This window comes from Apteryx rowi, unplaced genomic scaffold (assembly GCF_003343035.1).
Source record: "Apteryx rowi isolate R43461 unplaced genomic scaffold, aptRow1 scaffold_32, whole genome shotgun sequence".
In the NCBI taxonomy this organism is placed as follows: domain Eukaryota; kingdom Metazoa; phylum Chordata; class Aves; order Apterygiformes; family Apterygidae; genus Apteryx; species Apteryx rowi.
The window spans coordinates 206,175-226,355 of record NW_020449641.1 but is presented as its reverse complement, the minus strand read 5'-3'; the positions used below and the strand labels follow the sequence as shown (position 1 = coordinate 226,355).

General features: G+C 40.5%; 1 protein-coding gene across 1 annotated transcript in view; it reads left to right on the top strand.

The window, feature by feature from the left end:
- The window catches only part of LOC112968547 (guanine nucleotide exchange factor DBS-like), a 164,861-nt gene that overhangs the window by 53,165 nt on the left and 91,515 nt on the right, over positions 1–20,181 (top strand). The window contains exons 9-15 of the mRNA XM_026070972.1: positions 622–736; positions 1,369–1,488; positions 2,826–3,017; positions 3,843–4,034; positions 5,882–6,059; positions 15,858–15,961; positions 19,913–20,001. Coding sequence (XP_025926757.1) covers positions 622–736; positions 1,369–1,488; positions 2,826–3,017; positions 3,843–4,034; positions 5,882–6,059; positions 15,858–15,961; positions 19,913–20,001 — 990 coding nt within the window. The remainder of the gene's footprint in view (positions 1–621; positions 737–1,368; positions 1,489–2,825; positions 3,018–3,842; positions 4,035–5,881; positions 6,060–15,857; positions 15,962–19,912; positions 20,002–20,181) is intronic.

Sequence of the window (20,181 nt, the reverse complement as noted above, 5' to 3'; positions counted from 1 at the left end):
TGGTGTGTCAGACGCTTTACTCAAGAGAGGGAGCACCTTGATACTAATTTATTTTCCCCAAAAAAATGCTTAATTATTTACACAAAGTGAAATAGTGTCAATGGTGGGCATTATGAGCCTCTAATCTTGTTTTGAGGGTAGGCGGACTGGGAAAAATGATTCAGTCGTTGCCTATTTCTGGTGGCTGAAGAAAATGAACAACAAATTGTAGAGTTCTGTTTTAATCATCCCTTGAATTAATGATTGCATCATATTCGATCTGCATCAACCTGGGGTGAATTATCTTTGAAGAACTAGGTGGAAGCTGGGGAGAGAGCTGCAGTGGGCTGCCAATACATGGATCAGCACCACGTTCCTGTTGCAGGTCAGGAGGCAGGACTGCAGCTGCCACTGTGGATCCATGTGGTTGTCACTTATCAGTCACGTTCCTCCCTGTCCCACTGCAAATGTCATTCTACTTTTGCTTAAGGGAGAGTTGACACAGAAACCTTGTTCTGCTACTTACATAGGTGTAGGCTCCCCACCATCTCCCTACTCTGCATTCTGTAACCAGTTTTTGTATCTTAACAGAAATGAACTATAGGAGATAAGTAAGTGCTTTTCACTCTAATTTTTTAACAGGTTGTTGGCTCAGTTGGATGAAACAGAAAAGGCTTTTGATCAATTTTGGACCAAGCATCACCTAAAATTAGAACAATGCCTGCAGCTTCGGCACTTTGAACATGATTTTAGAGAGGTATATCATTTGTTCGTTATGTCTAGCTTTTTCTGGTAAATAAGTTCAAACTTAAGCAATAGAGTATACTGTCAATCCAGAAAAGAGGTTGGGAGAGAAGCCACTCTTTATGAAATAGGAAAAGCATACTCAAAAATGAAATTTGTGCCAGCTATCAGATATCTTAAAAGATTTCAATAAGGCACAGTGAGGAAGGTGCTAGCCTGCTAGGTCAAAATGGGAAACACCAACTTCTTGATAAATCATTGTGTGTTTATGTGTGATTTGTTACCATACATCACATCTTCTGTGATGGTAAGTGCTCAATCCTTCCAAAGTCTATGAAATTCAATTCAGTAAGCCTGCTTGTCAGCCCAGAGGATGAAGTAATACAGATTCTGGACTTACAGGTCTTTGAATCTGAGTTGGCCTAAATAAATAATGAACAAGAAGCGGAGCAGCTCTTTGAAGAATAGTTGGTTATTACTTTATTCCTTGGCTTTTCCATTCTGAAAGGAGCTGAAAGACTAAAGTTGAGACACAGACTCTCCTAAAAGATGTAGGCAAATGTTTAGAAGCCATACATTTGCTATAATTTTACAGGTATCTTGTGAAATTTTTTCTGTTTTTGTTTTTTTTAATTTCTTTGTTAGGTAAAACTGGTGTTGGATAATCTCATGGAAGCACAAGCAAGTTTTGCTGACCTTGGAGACAGTGTGACTCGAGTGGAGCACTTCTTAAAGGAACAGAAACAACTGGAAGAGAAAGGACAGGTTTGCACTCAGTATCATATTCCAACTGCTATAGATTTGTTCTTCTAGACCCTTCTCTGTCAGTGTCCTTACATCACACTCTCTTCTCATTTCAAATTGCAAAACTAGGTTCCAATTTCCAGAAGCTAAGGTTATTTATTACCTGGAAAGGTAGAAGCCAGATGAAAAATCTGCATTTCAAACCCAGAAATGTTGGGCTTACCGCTGGAGTCTTAAAAGCCTGGAATAAGCAAAATTTGTCAGATTCTCTTCACCAGATATCTTTTAAGACCATTTTATTCAAACTTGTCATAGCAGTTTCAGGAACACCTGTGGCTTCCCATAAACACTTTTCTTTTACAGACATTTGGACTTTGTAATTCTATCAGTTGGTCAGCTGTGTAATATGTATCCCATTCAGTGTTATTAGAAAGCATTGAACAAATGAGTAAGTTGAATCAGAGGAGGGTGTGCATGAACAAATGGAAAAGCCACTGATCTTTTTAAGCAGAGAATTAAGATTCAGAATTATTGTGATCTTTGCCCAGCTCTTCTGTAGAAGTCCTGAACGTAGGTTAGAGTAACTTGCATTTTCCTTCCATTCTGTGCTTGTTAGACGCCTCTAATTACATCCCACTGTGACTAAGTTTATGAATTATACCTGGTCAGTAAAATCTGGAGAAATTTCCAAAAATATCTTGGAAAAAAAAAAACAACTAAAGCATTAGAAATCTGACAATTTGCAGGTGAAAAATAATAGTATTTTGGGTTATTGGGAACTTTGCAGAAAAAACTCGTATATGAGTGTCCTCACTGTGAAAAAGCAGAAGACATATGCTCCCCAGTTTAGAAAAGTAACTGCTGCATGGTTAGGTGATTTTTCAATGAAGATTTATTCACAGTATACCTATTGAAGCACTAAATGTTCTTCTCTCATTTGATATTCATGCTATCACAGGCAGCTCTTAGTCAGTTGAGACAGATAACTTAAAATAGCTGATATAGTTTAAACTCATGTTTCGCTTTCCATGAAATGGAGAAAGTTCTTCTGTAGTTATGAGGGCCCAGCAAAGAGCTGATAATTAATAGCTGAGAAGAGCAGATGTCTGAGTGCCACAAGTGGTTTAAACTCACATAGTCTGTGGAGGCAGGAAGAAATCTCTAAAACAATAGAAAGAAATAATACTTACTGACAAGGAAATTGGTGTTCAGTGCAAGTTTGAAGTAAGACACATCAGCTAGATGAATATTCCACATCTTTAGCTCCAGGCTACACCAGGGTTTACAAAGGTGGATTCTTGTTGTTAGGTATGTCACTTTAAGATCTAACTTTTAATTGTTTCTCATTAATTTCACAGGAACCTTTGGAGAAGGCCCAGTCTCTAGCTCTCCATGGAGAACAGCTCATCCAAAACAACCATTATGCAGTTGACTCCATTAGACCAAAGTGCGTTGAACTCAGGCGTATTTGTGATGATTTTACCAATGAAACCAAGAAAAAGTATGATATTTTGGGGAAGTCTCTTGAACTGCATAAGCAGTTAGATAAGGTGAGTGAGCCTTTTCAGTGAACAGCCCTGGTAAGGTTCTACTGAAAATGAATGCATGGGTAATTTGGATGAAGGGAAATAGGATTTACTCCTTTTCTCTCCATTTCATTCAGAAACTGCAACTATAAAAACTGGAGCAGTAGCTTCCCATAAGTATGGTCCTAAAATGACGAAAAGTGGGATGTAAAACTAAGAACCGAGCTACCCCTAAACTTGAAACAAGAACCAGACACATTCTGGAGCTTAGAGTTTACTGCTCGTTCAGTTGTTTTCACTTTCTGTGATCTGACTAGAATAGAAAGCTAAAATGCTGAGTGTCTGTATGCTATTCTAGCCTAGCCTGAACCAGGAATTACCAGAAAATTTCTGAGAAAACCTGCTTTTGATTATTTTTAACTGAGTTTTATAGGCCTAAGAAGTTTTGGGGAGTTCTGATTCAGTTCAAATATTCGTTTTGATTTTTGGATAATTGCGTGACTTTGAAGTGTGACATTCAATGTCCATTTGTGACACTGAAATGAGGTAGTACAGCTGAAAGGTTTGATTTACAGCAACCACGGTAACACTCCTCTTCCTTGCTCAGAATATTATTATTTTATGTGTTACTGGGCCATCTATCCCAAGAGACCTGAATTTGACTTGCTATTGTTCTACGTCGTTAGGTGGTGTGAGTTGTGGCCAGGAGCTGTTGAGTGCTATGAAGTAACATTCATTCCTTTTAGTGACATGTAAGGGTAAATTAATATTTCATGAGGTAGAAGCAACATTTCCCAACATGGGCTGTTAGTGATGATGAAGACCTTGTTGCCCCACTTTTCTTTAAAGGCGAGCCAATGGTGTGAAGCTGGAATCTACCTCTTAGCTTCCCAAGCTGTGGACAAATGCCAGTCACAAGAGGGAGCTGAAACTGCACTCGTTGAAATTGAGAAGTTCCTCGTGACAGCTAAGGAACACCAGTTGTCTAACCCTAAGGAGTTCTACAATCAGTTTGACATGATCCTCACCCCAGAAATAAAGGTAAACCCTCTCAGACGTGTACGCACTCAGTTAGAATTTCAAAATAGCAATTGACTTGTACGTGAGAGAGTTCTGGGATGTGTATTTGAGTCTGCTCAAATATACCTCTTTCCCCACAGTGAAGGATTACAGGGCACTGAGGTAAGCAGTGGGGACAATAGCTTTTACACATGTGAGTAGTCCCAGAACACATAAGTGATTTTCTTCATGGAGAACAAGAGAGGTGCCTGAGGACCGGAAGAAAGCCAATGCCACCCCAGTCTTCAAGAAGGAGGACCCAGGGAACTACAGGACAGTCAGCCTCACATTGATCCCTGGAAAAATGATAGAATAGCTCGTCCTGGATGCCATCTCTAAGCATGTGAAAGATAAGAAGGTGATCAGGAGTAGTCAGCATGGCTTCACCAGGGGGAAATCATGCTTAACCAATCTGATAGCCTTCTATGATGGAATGACTGGCTGGGTAGTTGAGGGGAGAGCAATGGATGTTGTCTACCTTGACTTCAGGAAGGCTTTTGACACTGTCTCCCATAACATCCTCATAGACAAGCTCAGGAAGTGTGGGTTAGATGAGTGGACAGTGAGGTGGATTGAGACGTGACTGAATGGCAGAGCTCAGAGGGTTGTGATCAGCGGTGCAGAGTCTAGTTGGAGGCCTGTAGCTAGCGGTGTCTCCCAGGGGTCAGGACTGGGTCCAGTCTTGTTCAACTTCTTCATCAATGACCTGGATGAAGGCACAGAGTGCACCCTCAGCAAGTTTGCTGATGATACAAAACTGGGAGGAGTGGCTGATACACCAGAGGGCTGTGCTGCCATTCAGAGAGACCTGGACAGGCTGGAGAGGTGGGCGGAGAGGAACCTCATGAAGTTCAACAAAGGGAAGTGCAGGGTCCTGCACCTGGGGAGGAATAACCCCATGCACCAGTACAGGTTGGGGGTTGACCTGCTGGCAAGCAGCTCTGCVGAGAAGGACCTGGGAGTGCTGGTGGACACCAAGTTAAGCATGAGGCAGCAATGTGCCCTTGTGGCCAAGAAGGCCAATGGTATCCTGGGGTGCATCAGGAAGAGTGTTGCCAGCAGGTCGAGGGAGGTGATYCTCCCCCTCTACTCAGCCCTGGTGAGGCCACATCTGGAGTACTGYGTCCAGTTCTGGGCTCCCCAGTACAAGAGGGATGTGRCACTACTGGAGCAAGTCCAGTGAAGAGCTACAAAGATGATTAGGGGACTGGAGCATCTCTCTTATGAGGAAAGGCTGAGAGACTTGGGTCTCTTCAGCCTAGAGAAGAGAAGGCTGAGAGGAGATCTTATTAATGGGTACAAGTATCTTAAGGGTGGGTGTCAAGAGGATGGGGCCAGACTCTTTTCAGTGGTGCCCAGCGACAGGACGTGAGGCAACGGGCACAAACTGAAACACAGACAGTTCCATATGAACATGAGAAAAAACTTCTTCACTGTGAGGGTGACAGAACACTGGACCAGGTTGCCCAGAGAGGTTGTGGAGTCTCCTTCCTTGGAGATATTCAAAACCCACCTGTATGTGATCCTGTGTAACGTGCTCTAGGTGACCCTGCTTGAGCAGAGGGGTTGGAATAGATGGTCTCCAGAGGTCCCTTCCAACCTCAACCATTCTGTGATTCTGTGATAGTGCTACAAGGACTGCATGAGACACCATTTCACAGAGTGAAAGTGAGGTCTGTGAAGAGTGCATGGGTTGTGTTACACTAAACTAGAGCACAGCATGGTCTTCAGCTATAATACACCTAGTGGGGGGGGGGGGCGGCCAGAAGTCCTATCCTTTGTTGATCTAGCACTGGAAGCTATCTACTCTTTGCCTTTTCTTTCCCTAGGCCAATGCCCAAAGAATACTACAAAAACTGGAAGATGTACAAGAAATGTTTGACAAGAGGCAAGTGAGTTTGAAGAAGCTGGCAGCCAAACAGACTCGGCCAGTGCAACCTGTTGCCCCACATCCTGAATCTTCCCCAAAGCGAGGATCACCAAAGACCACTAGACCAGCTGGAGTAGGTACGCCATGGATAGCTGCTTTCAAATGCACACCCATGTTTTGTCTTCATGGTCGTGCTTAATTTTTGTCATCAGAATGAAAACTTGCATTTCAGGTTCAATGTCGGCCTTGTAGGCCCAGCCATTAAAAATGAGTGTGAAATATCTATTGCTGCAAGCATACAAAGGTGAATCAAAAACATTTCAGGCTCCTCTTTCTAGGTCCAATCTACACAGTGCATTTCTATACTGTTTCTCAATATATCTTACATTACTAATTCTTCCTGGAAAACCAATAACAAAGTTAGTCACAGGCCAGTACATAAAGTAAGCATCTTTTACACTCTCTGTACTGTAATGTGAATATTTGGCTTTAAAAGGTCACAATAACCTCAGTATCAATCAGGTAATGCAAAGAATGAGGTATCATTAGTGACACTGACTCATCTGTGTGATTTTCTGTTCTTTTATTTTCCTCCTAAGAAAATACTTATTCATCATCTGGTATTGTCCTCTACTAACTATAAAAGTTGAACATTGCCTGTTAGAAATTTACAGAAGGTTTCAGATTTGAGGTCAGCATGTGCCTTTAACCAAAATAGCTATTTTCTGTAAAGAGAACATGGGTGAAGCTAGTTTGCAACAGTGCATCTTGGAGGTCAGCCTGCAGTTCCAGGAAGCGTTTGTCCCTTTTCAGCAAAGATGGTTAAAATAATTTTAAAAATGGAACCATTGGGCTTTTTCAAAGGGGAACCTTTATCAAAAAGCCTTGAAAGAATAAACTGATTTGCATGAGAAGCATGCAGTAAGCTTTGCTTTCTCATCAAGAAAATTAGGCAGGCCAGTAATGTGACCATTTTGCTTTCTAGAGATATTATCACATGCTCATACAAATGTCCCTGTCATCCCCCTCCGCTCCCCAAGTCTCATCCTTTCTGGCCAGGGAAGATCATCTCCCGTTTCCAGTTCTCTTGCCAGCTTCACAATATCTGTACTTTTCCCCCAAAATGTGTCCATGGTAGCTAGCTGTGTTCTTAAAATACAGTTGCTGCCTCAAGGTGTGGTTTCACTATTGGCTTAAGGCAAGCTGAGACCACAATGCTTTTGAAGAAGTCCTGCTTGGCTGCCCACATCCTCCAGCCATATGTTTCCCTCTTGCACTGTCATTAGCAGTCAAGTAGCTGTGTGATTTTTGATTCACTTTGAAAACCCAATGAACTGACTGCAAAAAAGTAGTAGTTAGTTTTCCATTGCGTGAGCTAGAAAAATTTAGGGGGTTCTGAAGATCATCTAACACAGCCCCCTGCTCATAGCAGTGCTAATTTCAAAGCTGATCAACTTGATCAAGTTGCTCACTGCATGGTTGCTAGTGCTGAAGCAAAGAAAGTTGCAGAAAAAGGGGGTTATGGGGTCAGTAGGTCAGAACAAATCTCTGTAAGTGGTAGTATGGTTTTAGAGTGTTTTTTGGCAATTGTGAAACTGCACCTTCAGGCTAAAAGCTAGTCTGGTGTTTCTGGTTATGCATGCAGTCTCTGTGTTTGTGTTTCTTGAACTTCTTTCTTGTCGTTTTAGAGCACCTGTATGTTTTTGTTTTTTTAATTAAACTTTTGGTATAGATAGAACCTTCAAAAATAGTTAATAGTATATAAATGACAATGCTTTAAGTTTTGATTCTTGTTCATTCAGTCTATACTGTATTGTACCATCCATCCAATACTATCAGATCATTTACAGAAAACCGTGAGATGCTACATTGCTCTGAACTGCATTGCAGTTCAGTGATAAACAACACAATATGGGATGACCATGTGATAAGGATTACCCAGCCTCTGATGTCCTGTTGCAAATTAACAGGCAGATGAAATGTTATTCCACCTGTTCTCTGAGAATATACAAAATGCACACAAGTCCTGTTTCGACATTCGTTAGCAGGCTAGACTATCTCATTCAGATTCTTTGTGCTTGAAGATGATTGACCCAGAGTACCGCTGTACAAAGAAACAGTAGTCTCCAACTTTCTCCAGCTTATACTGGGGCTTAAAACCGGTTAGTTTAACTGCTATGAACAGTACATATATATTTACATATTGTATGTAATGGCATCCTTTGAGTCTTACCCAACTGTCTGCTGCAAAGAGTCATTCTTCGAATTTCTTGAGTGCCCTTCCCCTCAGAATGCCAAAGCACTTGGCCAGTACTGTAGTATCTCTGGGAAGTGTTATGACCTCTCTTTTGCAGAAAGCAAGCTGAGGCACAGATAGAGTAAGTGATTTGTGAAAGAGGTTTCACAGTCTGAGTCTGAAATATGGCTGAGAATAGAAACAGGGACACTGCGTCCTATTCTAAGCCTTGAAAATGAGGCTATGAAATTCTGTTTTTCCTGAAGCTATGCTGTGTTGGACTTTCCTCTGTGCCCTTTCTTCACATTCAGAGGATCAACACAGCTAGACTCACATTTATCCACTCCTGTTTTTTAAGCTCTCTGAGAATAATTTACATTTGGTAGTCCATTAATTTTCTCCGAAGATGCATTTTGTGTTATATGGTGTAACCATGCACATCTGTTTTATGTGAGCAAGAGGTGTAGCTATCTTCTCTGAGTCTTGGGACAGTAAAAATGAGTTCTGCATGAGCCCCAAAATCCCACTGCCTAGATCACAGTGTAGAATCAGAGTTTATATATGGGGAGAATTTACTGAGCACTAGGTGTCCAGAAAGAAAGACTCTTGCCCAGACAGCGTATTTAACAATACAGTACCAGGGCAGCACTGTAGCAGTTGTCTGTGAAAGGAGAAAAGTTACATTCACTCCAGAATGAATTTTGTTTTGTTTCAGTTTTGTTTTGTTTTGTTTTTTTATTTTAACTTGTTAATTATCCATTTCCCTAACAAGGAATAGCAGGGAAAATTCAATCCAGGTCAAGGTGCTAATGGAAAGATCTTAACAGGTGCAAAAGCTCAAGCACAAAACCCTTCATTAATGTAAATGTGAAACGCTTTCTTTTGCATGTACATATACATGGGTGCACATATACAGAGCTGATACTATGTATGAGGCAGATTTCTACCGGGGAAATGATTATCATCATCAGTTTCTTAGGACTATGCCCTTATATTCCATGGTGACTCTTGGCAGAGTCTTACTTTAGTGAACATCCACAGAAAGGCAGCTCAGAGCTGCCCCGTCAACTTTTTCTCATGCAGGCTTGCACCAAATCCTCTTCTCTGGAACTGAAAAATTCTGAGGCAAAACTTTAAAATCATCCCATTTTTGCTTGAAGCTTTTTATTTCCCAAGTGAATTAGTGAATTCCACAGGGAGAGGCCTGTTCAGCATTGTAAAAGTAGTACTGGAATTACATGATCCCCACTGATTTGAGGATGATGCCAATTGGACTTGGAGGGAATTTTATCTGTGGGAATCTGCTTAAATACCATTCACGGATCAACCCAGAAAAGGCAGAAAAACCTCTGCTGATGCTTTGGCAACAAATGCCTTGAAAATCTTTAAGTAGTATATATGACATCTTATTTCGAGAACTCCGTTTACTCCCAACGGAAGCTGCATGAATACAACTAATGGCAAAACTTGTCCCTGTATGTGTTGAGGGGAAAGAGGTGGCACCTGACAAGAAAATTTCTTCACTCGAGTTCACTTCTGATGATTTGGCTACATGTTTGTGAGCTGCGTTTCTGTACAAAGCTCCTCAGCTGGAATGAATTGGCATAGGCCCACAAAGCCAATCCATGCAGGCTAGTATTGACTATAGGTTGTCAAGCACAGTGGGATAATCCACGGAGCCATAAAGGATAATATAAGCTCTTAGTGCTGACTGTAATTAGCATTTCTCTATTTTCATTTGCTTGTAATTCTGCCAGACTTCAACTCTTTGGAATGAAGCTTTCCCAAAGGGTATCTGATTAAACCTGACATTTTCTTGGAAAACTTTGGCAAGACACGGTTTAGCCATCTCAGTGAACAAGGCTAGGAAAATCTTTTTGTTTTAGTTACCTTTGTGGCAAGAGCAGCACAAAATGGTTTTGTCCCTTTTTAAAGTGTCCAGATATAGCAGAATTATAAAAGCCTGAAAAAAAAATCTCAGTTCCTGCACATTTGTTGTGTGTGAACTTGCTACACTTTGGCTCCTATAGCCTCATTTCCTTTGTCAGTGAAAATGTATGGAACCCACAGACAAAGTGTTTCTTATCCTGCTGCACTGCTTGTTTCTTTAGAGCATGATCCTGCAGCAGCTTTAGCCTTCTTAATAGTCACAGCCTCAGGGGCGCAACACCAGGACAGCTGAACCCCCTCTGAGCTGGGGCTGGTACCGTTCTCCCTTTCCTCCCATCGACTTTTGCTGCTTTTGCCCCTGCTGCATGGGAAAGAGAAGTTGGCACAGGAGATGCAAAGGTTCCAACCCTGTTAAATACCCATGTGGGTGTTGCCATGATTCAGCTTAGTGCAGTTTTGGAGATCTGTTTTTAATAATTTGTACAACTAGATAAAAAAAAACCACTACATCAAAAGGACAGTGAAAGGTTGTGAAATCAGAATTGCCAGGCATGTGCTCTTGAACACGTGAAGTGGCACAGGTTCAGGACAGTGAAAATTCAGTTCTAAAAATGTCAAATTGGTCTTCCAAATTAGTGGTTTCTCTTTTGATTTTATCTGAGAAATTTGGAGATCTCAGCAGGGATGATAACAGCCTGTTACCTCCAAGTATTGTGAAAACAGCTCAGTGAATGTTTGTGAAGTGCTTGAATTGTAATAAGAAAAAAAGCCAATTATTTTCAGAGCAGGGCTTGGAGTAGCATATAGATAGTAAGGCTCTGGGCCCCCAGTGAGAAATACAGATAAATCAAAATAGTGAATAGCTGCTCATAAAGTAAGTATTTTTGACTCCAGGCACTGAATCAAACAGGGATCCTTAGGGAGGGGGAAAGAAAATAGCATGTGTTCATGTTGATGGTTTTATCAAGATGCCTTAGCAGGAGGAGGAAAGGGGCAAAATCAGGGTTGCACATGTAGCTTTACCTTTGGCATCTCCTGTCTTCTAAGTGCTATAAAATGTTCACCTAGGGATTTCTGTGTGTGCAGCATAAATGTGAAATACAAGAGCAGAGAAATCAAAATTTCTGTGAGCTCATTAAGCAAGTAACATGTTTAGCAGCATAAAGCACACATGAAACCCATGACTCACGCTACAGGCATGTTGGAAGGCCAACTTGGAACATGAACTTCGTATGGGGGAACACAGCTGGAGCCTTTTCAGGCCATTAAATAATAAAACCTAAACTGGTTCCATCTCACTTAAATGTATCTGACTGCTCATTGGATCTATTCCAGCATTCCTCACAGTCACTAATGCATAACACTCGCTAACCAGTAACATCTGGATAGGGGATAAAAGGAGAATATCCTGCAAGAGTCTGGGGATGTGTGCAGGGGAAGTGAAGCAGCAGAGAGATTAGCTGACTCAGAAAAGGTTGTGAATGTGATTTCCATTAATGGTTCTTGGGAAACCACCAGTTTCTATAGCTCAAGATACTTCTATAAAAGAAGAGAAAATGAAAAGATGCTTTTAATTTTGTGGTTGTAGGGTTGCTATCGTATTTGGCCCAGTCTGAGAAAACCAAGCAGTCTGTCTCCTTAGAGAAGAATATTCTGTGTACAGGGGGCCTCACTCTCCACTTCTTATATGGGCAGATTTTCATGGGGTTCGATAGCAATTTTGCTAGAGCACAGAAGTATAGACTATATTGCCTAAGAATGGAAAAGACTTTCTGCGTTAAGTCGTTAGATGAGGAACCTTAGATGCTCTGGTGTTTCTCTAGCTGCCCAAGCATGCTGTTTTGTCATCACCAGCACTCAAAGCCACTATTAAGTCATTAATTATCTTCAAACCCATGATCCTGTGGGACAGCATGAACGGCAAGCCCCAACAAACAGTTTAGCAGAGTAGTCGTTTCCATGCTTGTTCTTGCCAAAGGACTTTGATTCTGCTGTAGGTGATACTGAGCCTTTCCCCACAAGCAGCACAGCAAGTTTTCCTCCCCAAACTTATTTCTGCCCTGGAGTGGTGAAGAGACTGCAAAGCAACTCCAAGCACATGAGTCTGTTTCCTTTCCTAACAGCTTTAGGGACAGCACAGCCCATATTGCCACTTGCTGTGGGCTAGATAATAAAACAGTAATGTCATCTTTATTGTGCAACTTATTCATAGAAAACTAGAAAAGCAGTATTAAAGCCACACTGGAGAAGCAAAGTGGTGCTCCAGGTAAATGCAAGCGATAAACCCAAACCTTGCTTTGCTGTAATTATCCTTACAATAAAAACTCTACTTCTACATACAATATCCTTTAACAATCTTTGCTTTAAAAGCAGCACTGAGCAATTAAAAATATTATCCAGTTCAAAATGAAATCTTTAATACTTGTTAGCGAGGGAGTATGTGGTGTAAAAAAAAATAGAGTGAAAACAGTCCTGAATCCATGCAGACCTTCCAGATAGTTTTGCAGCCTGCGCCTTTGTTCTTTCAGTAGATGTTTTCAGTTGTTGCAGTTCCTTAAATGTCAGGCAGTGAAACACTTTCATTACAGCTTTCTCAGCCATACAGTACATAACAACCTTGAAACTGGCAATTTTACTGGATACTTGAAGTTTCCCTTTTAAAGTATTTCCAGTTCCATAGTAATTACTGTAGTAATAATTGGCGGGTATTACGGCTGTTTCTTCCTAAAGCACTCCAGGAACTCTTTAATACAGTGACATGCAGCAGTGTCTGGATATGGGCCTGTCAATGACTCAAGTATGTTCTGGAGCACAACGGAACCGCTTCCTGTTTTGAATTCATTTCGGGGTCAAATTGGTGGGAGCAAGTTTGCTGTGTCAGTCTGAATCAAATTCCCCCCTGAAATGCAGGCAGTCGGATTTGATTTTGTCCTTATCTTGCATCTGCCTCCTTCCTTCTGAATACGTCATACTGATGAAGCCAAGACTAAGCTAGAAAATTGACCTGCGTAATTTGCTGGATCAAGGAGCATCTGCACTTAGGCTTTTTGTGAATGCATCATCTTTCACTTAAAACATGCTCTCTTTCCTCAGATCAGCTGGAGCTGTTTGAGTTTTTTAAGTCATGGTCCGGACATCAAAGCCATAAGTGATTTTCTGCTGACTGCTTTTAGCCAGGATTTTCATACCTGTATCAACCATCCCTTCAAGCTAGCAAGCTTTCTGACTAATGAGTAGGTCAAGCAACTTGGTATTGCTGACTATGCTGTTCTAAGCAAAACTTCTCATATTTCCTAAAATTATTTCCTCTGCCTCTGTTCCTTTTAATAACACACGTTCAGCACATATGAGACTTTGGAGTTGGCTTTGTAGAACAATCCAAGTGACTGAACCCAGATTTACGTAGGGTAACTGGATATTGGCAGCATTTCTGGGCTGTTCAGGAATTCTAGGGAAAAAAATTTACTGACTAGAAACTTGGTAGGTGTGGGTAGAAGAGTATGAAATAATGTCTTTGTTTTTTTTAATCAAATTAGGATTTTTGTGGTAAAGTCTTGAGTTTTTTTCTGACATTTTGATTTTTCAAGATATAGATAGGCTATAGCTAGGAGAAGCATCAGGAGATAATATTGCTCAGTGTGATAGGTATGAGCACAGCCTGCGTCTTGTCAAGATCTTGGTAGATGAGACTTTAAGGCTAAATAGAATCATCAGGATGCATAAATATGGAAAACAGTGATTTGCTGATGCCTACAGGCACTTTACTTGAGGATTCATTGGAAAAAACATAAAAGGGCCTGTTTGAAAATACATCAAATAATCCATGAAGATTGGTATGCTGGGTTTACCAAAGGTAGAAATCATCTTCCCAGTAGCTTAGAAACTTATGAAGAACTGTGACAAAAAGGACAAATAGCTTATATTTGTTGCATCTTGTCTTTCTTTTCCTTGGTTTCGAAATGTCAGTACACCATTTGGGGGGTGAAATATCAGTATCTTTGAGAGAGAACAGTTACTTCATGAAAAGCTTTCTCCAGGACTGGAAAAGGCATCTGTTGAAAGCAGCGCTCAAAACCAAAACAACTCCCCTGTTGTATATCCTAATAAAGAGTGATGGGAGAACCAAATAGCATCGACATCTGCATTTCAGCTCAGTCCTGGGAACTATAAGCATCCTCTACTTGTTGCTTACAGCCACTGGTGGCTGCCAGACTTTGCTGTTTCATTGCAGAAACTTTCTAAAACGGAGTCATTGTGAGGAGATAACAGGCATGAAGTGGACGTTGCCAAGTCCTTGTGTGATTCAGCATGGGATAAAAACAGGAAGATTCAGGAAAAAGTTGGAGAGAAGTCATCTTAATTCTCTCCCTAGCTGTATGGTAAGGCAGTTGCAAAGACATTTCTAAGGGTAGAAAAAAAGTCAGCTTCTGTTGTTATTGTCAGTGAAGCAGGTATATTATATCCTTCTAACTGCATATGATTTGGGGGGTTTCTGTGCTTTTTTTAATACAGAAGCAGGAAAATTTAATGACAGGGTCATTTTAAAATCTATCAGTGTATTTATTAAAAAAGAGTTTTCAGTCTACTCCTATATGAATCTTCTGATACTATCTGTGTCCTTCCCATTCGAAGATGTTTGCATCTTGTATTGCATCTCCCAGCTTCTCCCCGAGAGAAGGAGAAAGTTATCAGTGACCACCAAGATTCTCCACATCTTAGAGCATTATTAACTTTGGTGAAACTATCTTGAACAGAAGGTTAGCTGATGTGTCAGAAAACACCAGCTTTTATTTCTAGGAAAGTTCTTGTTCAATTAGAAAGTTTTCCTAGAATAAAACTGAATCACAGGACTGGAACAAGATTGTTCTTTGCTGCCTGACACAGACCTGCTTTAATCATTTCATCTGGTATTCATATTTCTTTTTACTAGGACTCGCATGCTTGCCTTTATCAGTTCAGCAACTATTCTTAGTTGCTGAAGGGAGACCACCACTTGCCTTATATAACATATGCAGCGTGAACTCATTACCAATTTAAAACAAATAAAGATGCAAAATGTAACAGAGAAATAATTTTCTGCTCGAGCTGAGTAAGTGATTCTCCTTCTCACAGTTCATCCTACCACTTTTCTTTGGATGGCAATCTCAGGACAAACGGTTAAGTTGTTGCTGATGATTTTTTAGTAGTTTTGGTCAAGTCGCTGTTAACTGCTGTTTTCAGAGCCTATGAGGCCAAACAAACCTCACATGAGAGAGGCTATTCTGAAATCATTTCCTCAGGTTCACAGTCATTACATACGTGGTCACAGTGACTTGCTGAACACCTGTATGATTTCTCTTTTGAGACATGTTCATATGATGAAACCTTACAAGGAACAATTCTTTATAATCTGACTTTATCAGATGATTACAAGAAGAAAAATTTCCTTTTTGGGGGGGGAAGCGACACAGGTAACAACAATGCATGAGCATAAAAACTGTCCCAGTGAAAACTACCCAACTGTTGATACGGTTGGCTAAAATTTACCTGTGCTACCCTAAAAATGGTTGGCGGGGAGGAAGTCGAACCGTAGCAGTCATGAGAGGGTCGAGCTGCACGTGCTAACCCGAAACAAAGCACAGCACTGAACACCTGGCCACTTCCACTGGGCCAACTGGTCTCTTGCCGCCCCGGCCACAGTTCAGTTTACTAAACCGGATTTAGTTACCACTGATGTGACAGGAACTTTGCTCATTGCTTTCACTAGGAACTAGCATTTCAACCTTTTAGCCCAGGTTTTCTAATGTTGCTTTCTTTTTGATTCCTTTAGCTACCAATAGGAGGTCCGCCGAAATTTCCTGCCCTCCAAAGTCCATCTCGGAGGCAGAGTTATCAAAAAAGAAAAATGTTAAGAAGACTAAAGGCGGAATTAAGGTAGGAATATCTTTGGTTTGGGGATATTCTGAATTGTGAGAGAAAGCGAAACAGTTAATTTTAGGTTTACATATTTATACTTATATATTTAAAACAATTCACTAGTTAATCTCTGCAAAGTGTTTTTCACACTTCACATTACAGTCTGAAAGTTATTCAGACAATATTGTTAAAAGATTCATGTTCACATATGTGGAGAAACAAGTTACACGGAAGCAGAAATCACTTTCAAAGGATGAAAGGGGAAATGTGGAGAGAATGCCCAACTATAATACATTAAAGTGGATCCAGAGTGTCCCTCCTTCCTCATAACATGAATTGTTTTGTTCCCAAAACAGGAATAATTTTCCAACTCCTCAAAAGTTAAGATGGGTTATGTTCAGAATTTTACAAAGTTATACATTTTTCCTTTTTAAAGTATTTTTTCAAGGACACTTTCTACCCAAAGGAGGAAAAGCTGCTCATTTAATACTTAAAAACGAACCAGCAAACACAAAACACCAAGAACAAAAATTCCACTGTTACCTATTTGCTGCGTGGGCGAAAAAAGTTTAGGGAAATGCACTTGCTTGTGGGTCTCTACGATGAGATTTGTTGTATAATGTTGTTTCTGCGGCAAATTGCTGTTCAGGACTTTTTGGCCATCCCCATTCTTCCCTCCATCCACCCCCCTCCCCAACCTTAAGGCATTCAGCAGCCCTTGCCCTTACAGCAGAGCCTGCTCTCTGAGTTGCTGGCAGTGACTGGGAGAACAGCATAGCAAGACAGTCGTTGAGGCCTCCTTGTGTATTTTAAAACTGGAAACTGAACGATTCAGGACTTCATTCATTTGTAATTCTCGCAACTAAGACGAAGTGCAGCTGCATCCTGAAACCTTTCACATGCCCAAGCTAGCTGAAATAGCCACTTGCAGACAGAGACCACATGGTTTTTTCTGTCAAATTCAGGTAACACCTCATTTGTACTTCTTATTTAAAATGTTTGTTTTCAGACCATGTAAATATACTTTTGCAAAGAGGCAGCAGGAATATTTCTGTGCTATAGATGTGTTTCATAACTTTGCCAACATTGACTTTAGTTTCAAGTTTACCAAAAATAAGGCAAAAATCAGAACATATGCAGTGCCACTCACAACCTTTTAAATAACAACATCCCTTTGATACACTTTTATCCTGTCTTCCCTTACTCTTGCCTTACCATTCGCATTGTTAGCTTTTTAGAGCAGCATATTATTAGAACAGTGGAAAGTGCTATTGAAGGTATATTTTGAGAAAGAAAAGAACAAGAAAGGGCCCCAGCAGGGCTGGAGAAAGTAATATGAATAACCGATATTCAGAAAAGAGTAGCAAAAGAAGTTGGGTAGTGTGGGAGAGAGGTACAATCTTCGCTTGGCTGCAGCCCCTCGGAAAAGCGTAGCTCCAGGTGCAGCTGGCCTGTTTGCCGTTGTTCAGCATTTTGGGGCAGAGGTGGAGGGAGGGAGCAGGCTTTGTCAGTACCTCTCTGGGGAAAGGAAATACCCCAAGCTAAAATAGATTCTATGCCTGGGAACGGAGATGACACGCTAGCCCCCACAGTTGCAGTTGTTAACTACTGAACTATGTCAGAAGTCATTTTAAAGGTGATTGCGCTTTTAAGTCTATTCTTTAAATATCTGAAGCACAGCCTAGGATGATCAGCGTACCAAATCCTTTCCTTTTGTTTTATTTGAACTACAGATTCCTGAATATTCACTGTTCGGCTGTATTTTAGGTGTTCCTACAGACAGCCCCAGACGGCATTGTTTATTCCCTGCTCACTGCCAGAGCTAAGGGCTCAAAAAGCCGCTTTTGCTGGCTGACCGAATGCAGCCCTCTGCACTGCACAGTACAGAATTTGTTTGATTCTCTGTCCCACTCTGGAGCTGCCTGACTTGGAGATACTGCATATTTACCAAAGGAAGGAAAAAATAATTTGCTTGAATTTAGCCTAATCTATAAATCTCCTGGAAGTAATGTCTTCTCTCTTCTCACCTTCATTTGGGTTTGTATGCATCCCAAACCTTTCCTATTTTCTCTACCCAATAATACACCTTGGCTTTTTAATATATACTCCTCCCAGAAATCTCTTCCAGGTAAGAAAGCATATGGGCACATGGAAAGACCACAGAAACCCTCTCCTGGTTTCTCATCTTCACGTGAGAACATATCCAATACAGAGATCACCTTTTATAATAAAAATTCTGTGGATGTTTTCCAGTTTAATCCATTATTAATAAAGTTAATCCCAAAATAAGCATTTTAGATTTTCTGATTATTAATGGGTAGTTCACAAAACAACACCTACATTATCACTTCTTACCTACTCTGTGGTTTAACCACAAACAGCCACACATTGCTGTACTAGTTTGGCCTAAATATTTTAAAACAGTTTAATCCTGTTAGCACAAATATTCCACATTTATATCAGAACTCGTTGTTTTGGGGGGTTGTTTGTTTTTTTTCTGGGGTGGATGGGGGTGTTGGGAGGGGGGAGAGTGTTACTCTGAAGCACTGAAAGGAAGAAATGCATCAAATCTCTATCTGGCACGATTCTAATTTAATTTTACCTTTTGATATAAGCATTTAGAACAAAAGTGCAAGCTACCTCAACCTAACCCTTTTGCTAACTGTACCCTTTACTTGCTCATATATTTGACCTTTATTTCCCTAAAGCTGAAAAGCAAAAATGGAAGTGTTTTTTTTTTTTTTTTTTAATGACCAAAACAGCCTACAGCTTTAGCAATAAGCACAGAACAAAATCTAGTTGTTATTAGAAACATATGGCTGGTCTCACCTTTGTCTAAACCCACAGGAAAGTTTGACTTTGGAACTGGTCTTACTCTCATCAGTAACACAGGTAACCAGTTACAGTCCTCCCAAGTGATTAGGTATATACAACAATATGGTACAGGCTTTATGAAAATATTCATTCATTCATTTTCAGATCTACTTTCTAAACTGCAACACAAATTATTCTCCCCTCCTTCCCTTCCGTTGTGGCTACAGAACATTTGCTTGTGTTTTATTTGTTCTGATAACAGTTCAGGTGAGGATAGCTCATTAATGGATTCCATCATCACTGAGTAGCAAAATAATTTAGCTGCATGAAACATGATCAGGCAGGCCACTGATTTTTTTCAGAATCAGCCCTTAAAAAATGAAAGAGCTCAGAAACTTAGAGTAACTGCAAATTCAGCACCTGAGTTGTTTCAGTGAATTTGAAGAGATTGCCTTTGAGTATGCCCAAGTAGTACTTGGCTTCTAAAGCTATAGACTAAAGGAGGAAAAGCCTACTTAAGACTTGCCTGGAGCACACTTGAAATGATATAACTGCAAAATGGAGAAGGAAGTAAGTTAATGTTTATCAAAATACTATGTACAAAGCCTCAGTCTGCATCAGCCTGGAGACAGCCCTTGCACATGTGTATGATGCTCAGCATTCAAGTGTGTGCTGTGTCCTATGTAACATTATCACCAGTACAGAGTAAGACATTTCTGGGAGGCACAAGAATTCACCATACTGCACTGTACATAGAACTTTGAAAGTCTGAAGAAATTCTTTGGGCTGGCTTCAGGCAGAAGTAGAGGCAGAAAGATAAAATAGTACTTCACAGTCTAAGGAACAGAGCATTATGGCTGTAATTATCTACACAGAAGGTGAATTTATCACCTTATGATGGAAAGAGGTAAGAAAAATTTTGCAAGGACTCAAGAATGCCTCCCAGGCCAGTAGTGAGTGAGAAAATAGAAAAGTAGAGACCAAAGTTATTCTTCAGTTGCAGCTTGCACATCTAAGGGTCAGTTATTTTGTTTAACTTGTCTGGTGACTTATGTGACTGTTTAGGATCTATTTTTATTCTTTTAAAAGAATCAACAATTAATAAGGGCATCAGCAATTAAGCCTTTTTACTTTTAATGTGTGCTTTTCATTCAGATTGAAGTGATGCATGAAGCTAGTCAAGGGGGATCTAGCAGAGTCCTGGTGATGAGTGAAAGTGATGAGAACCTGTCAACGAGGAGGAGGTAAGAACACACACGAGCCAGAACCCTTTTCTGTTTGTCTTAGGATGCAACACCTACACTTACAGCACATGCTCAACCATTTCTTTGAAGTCCACTCTAAGATTGATACATACAATCAAGTCATTGAAATGCTTATAACCGTGCATTTATGCAGTACAGTTAGTAAAGGAAGCAAGATTT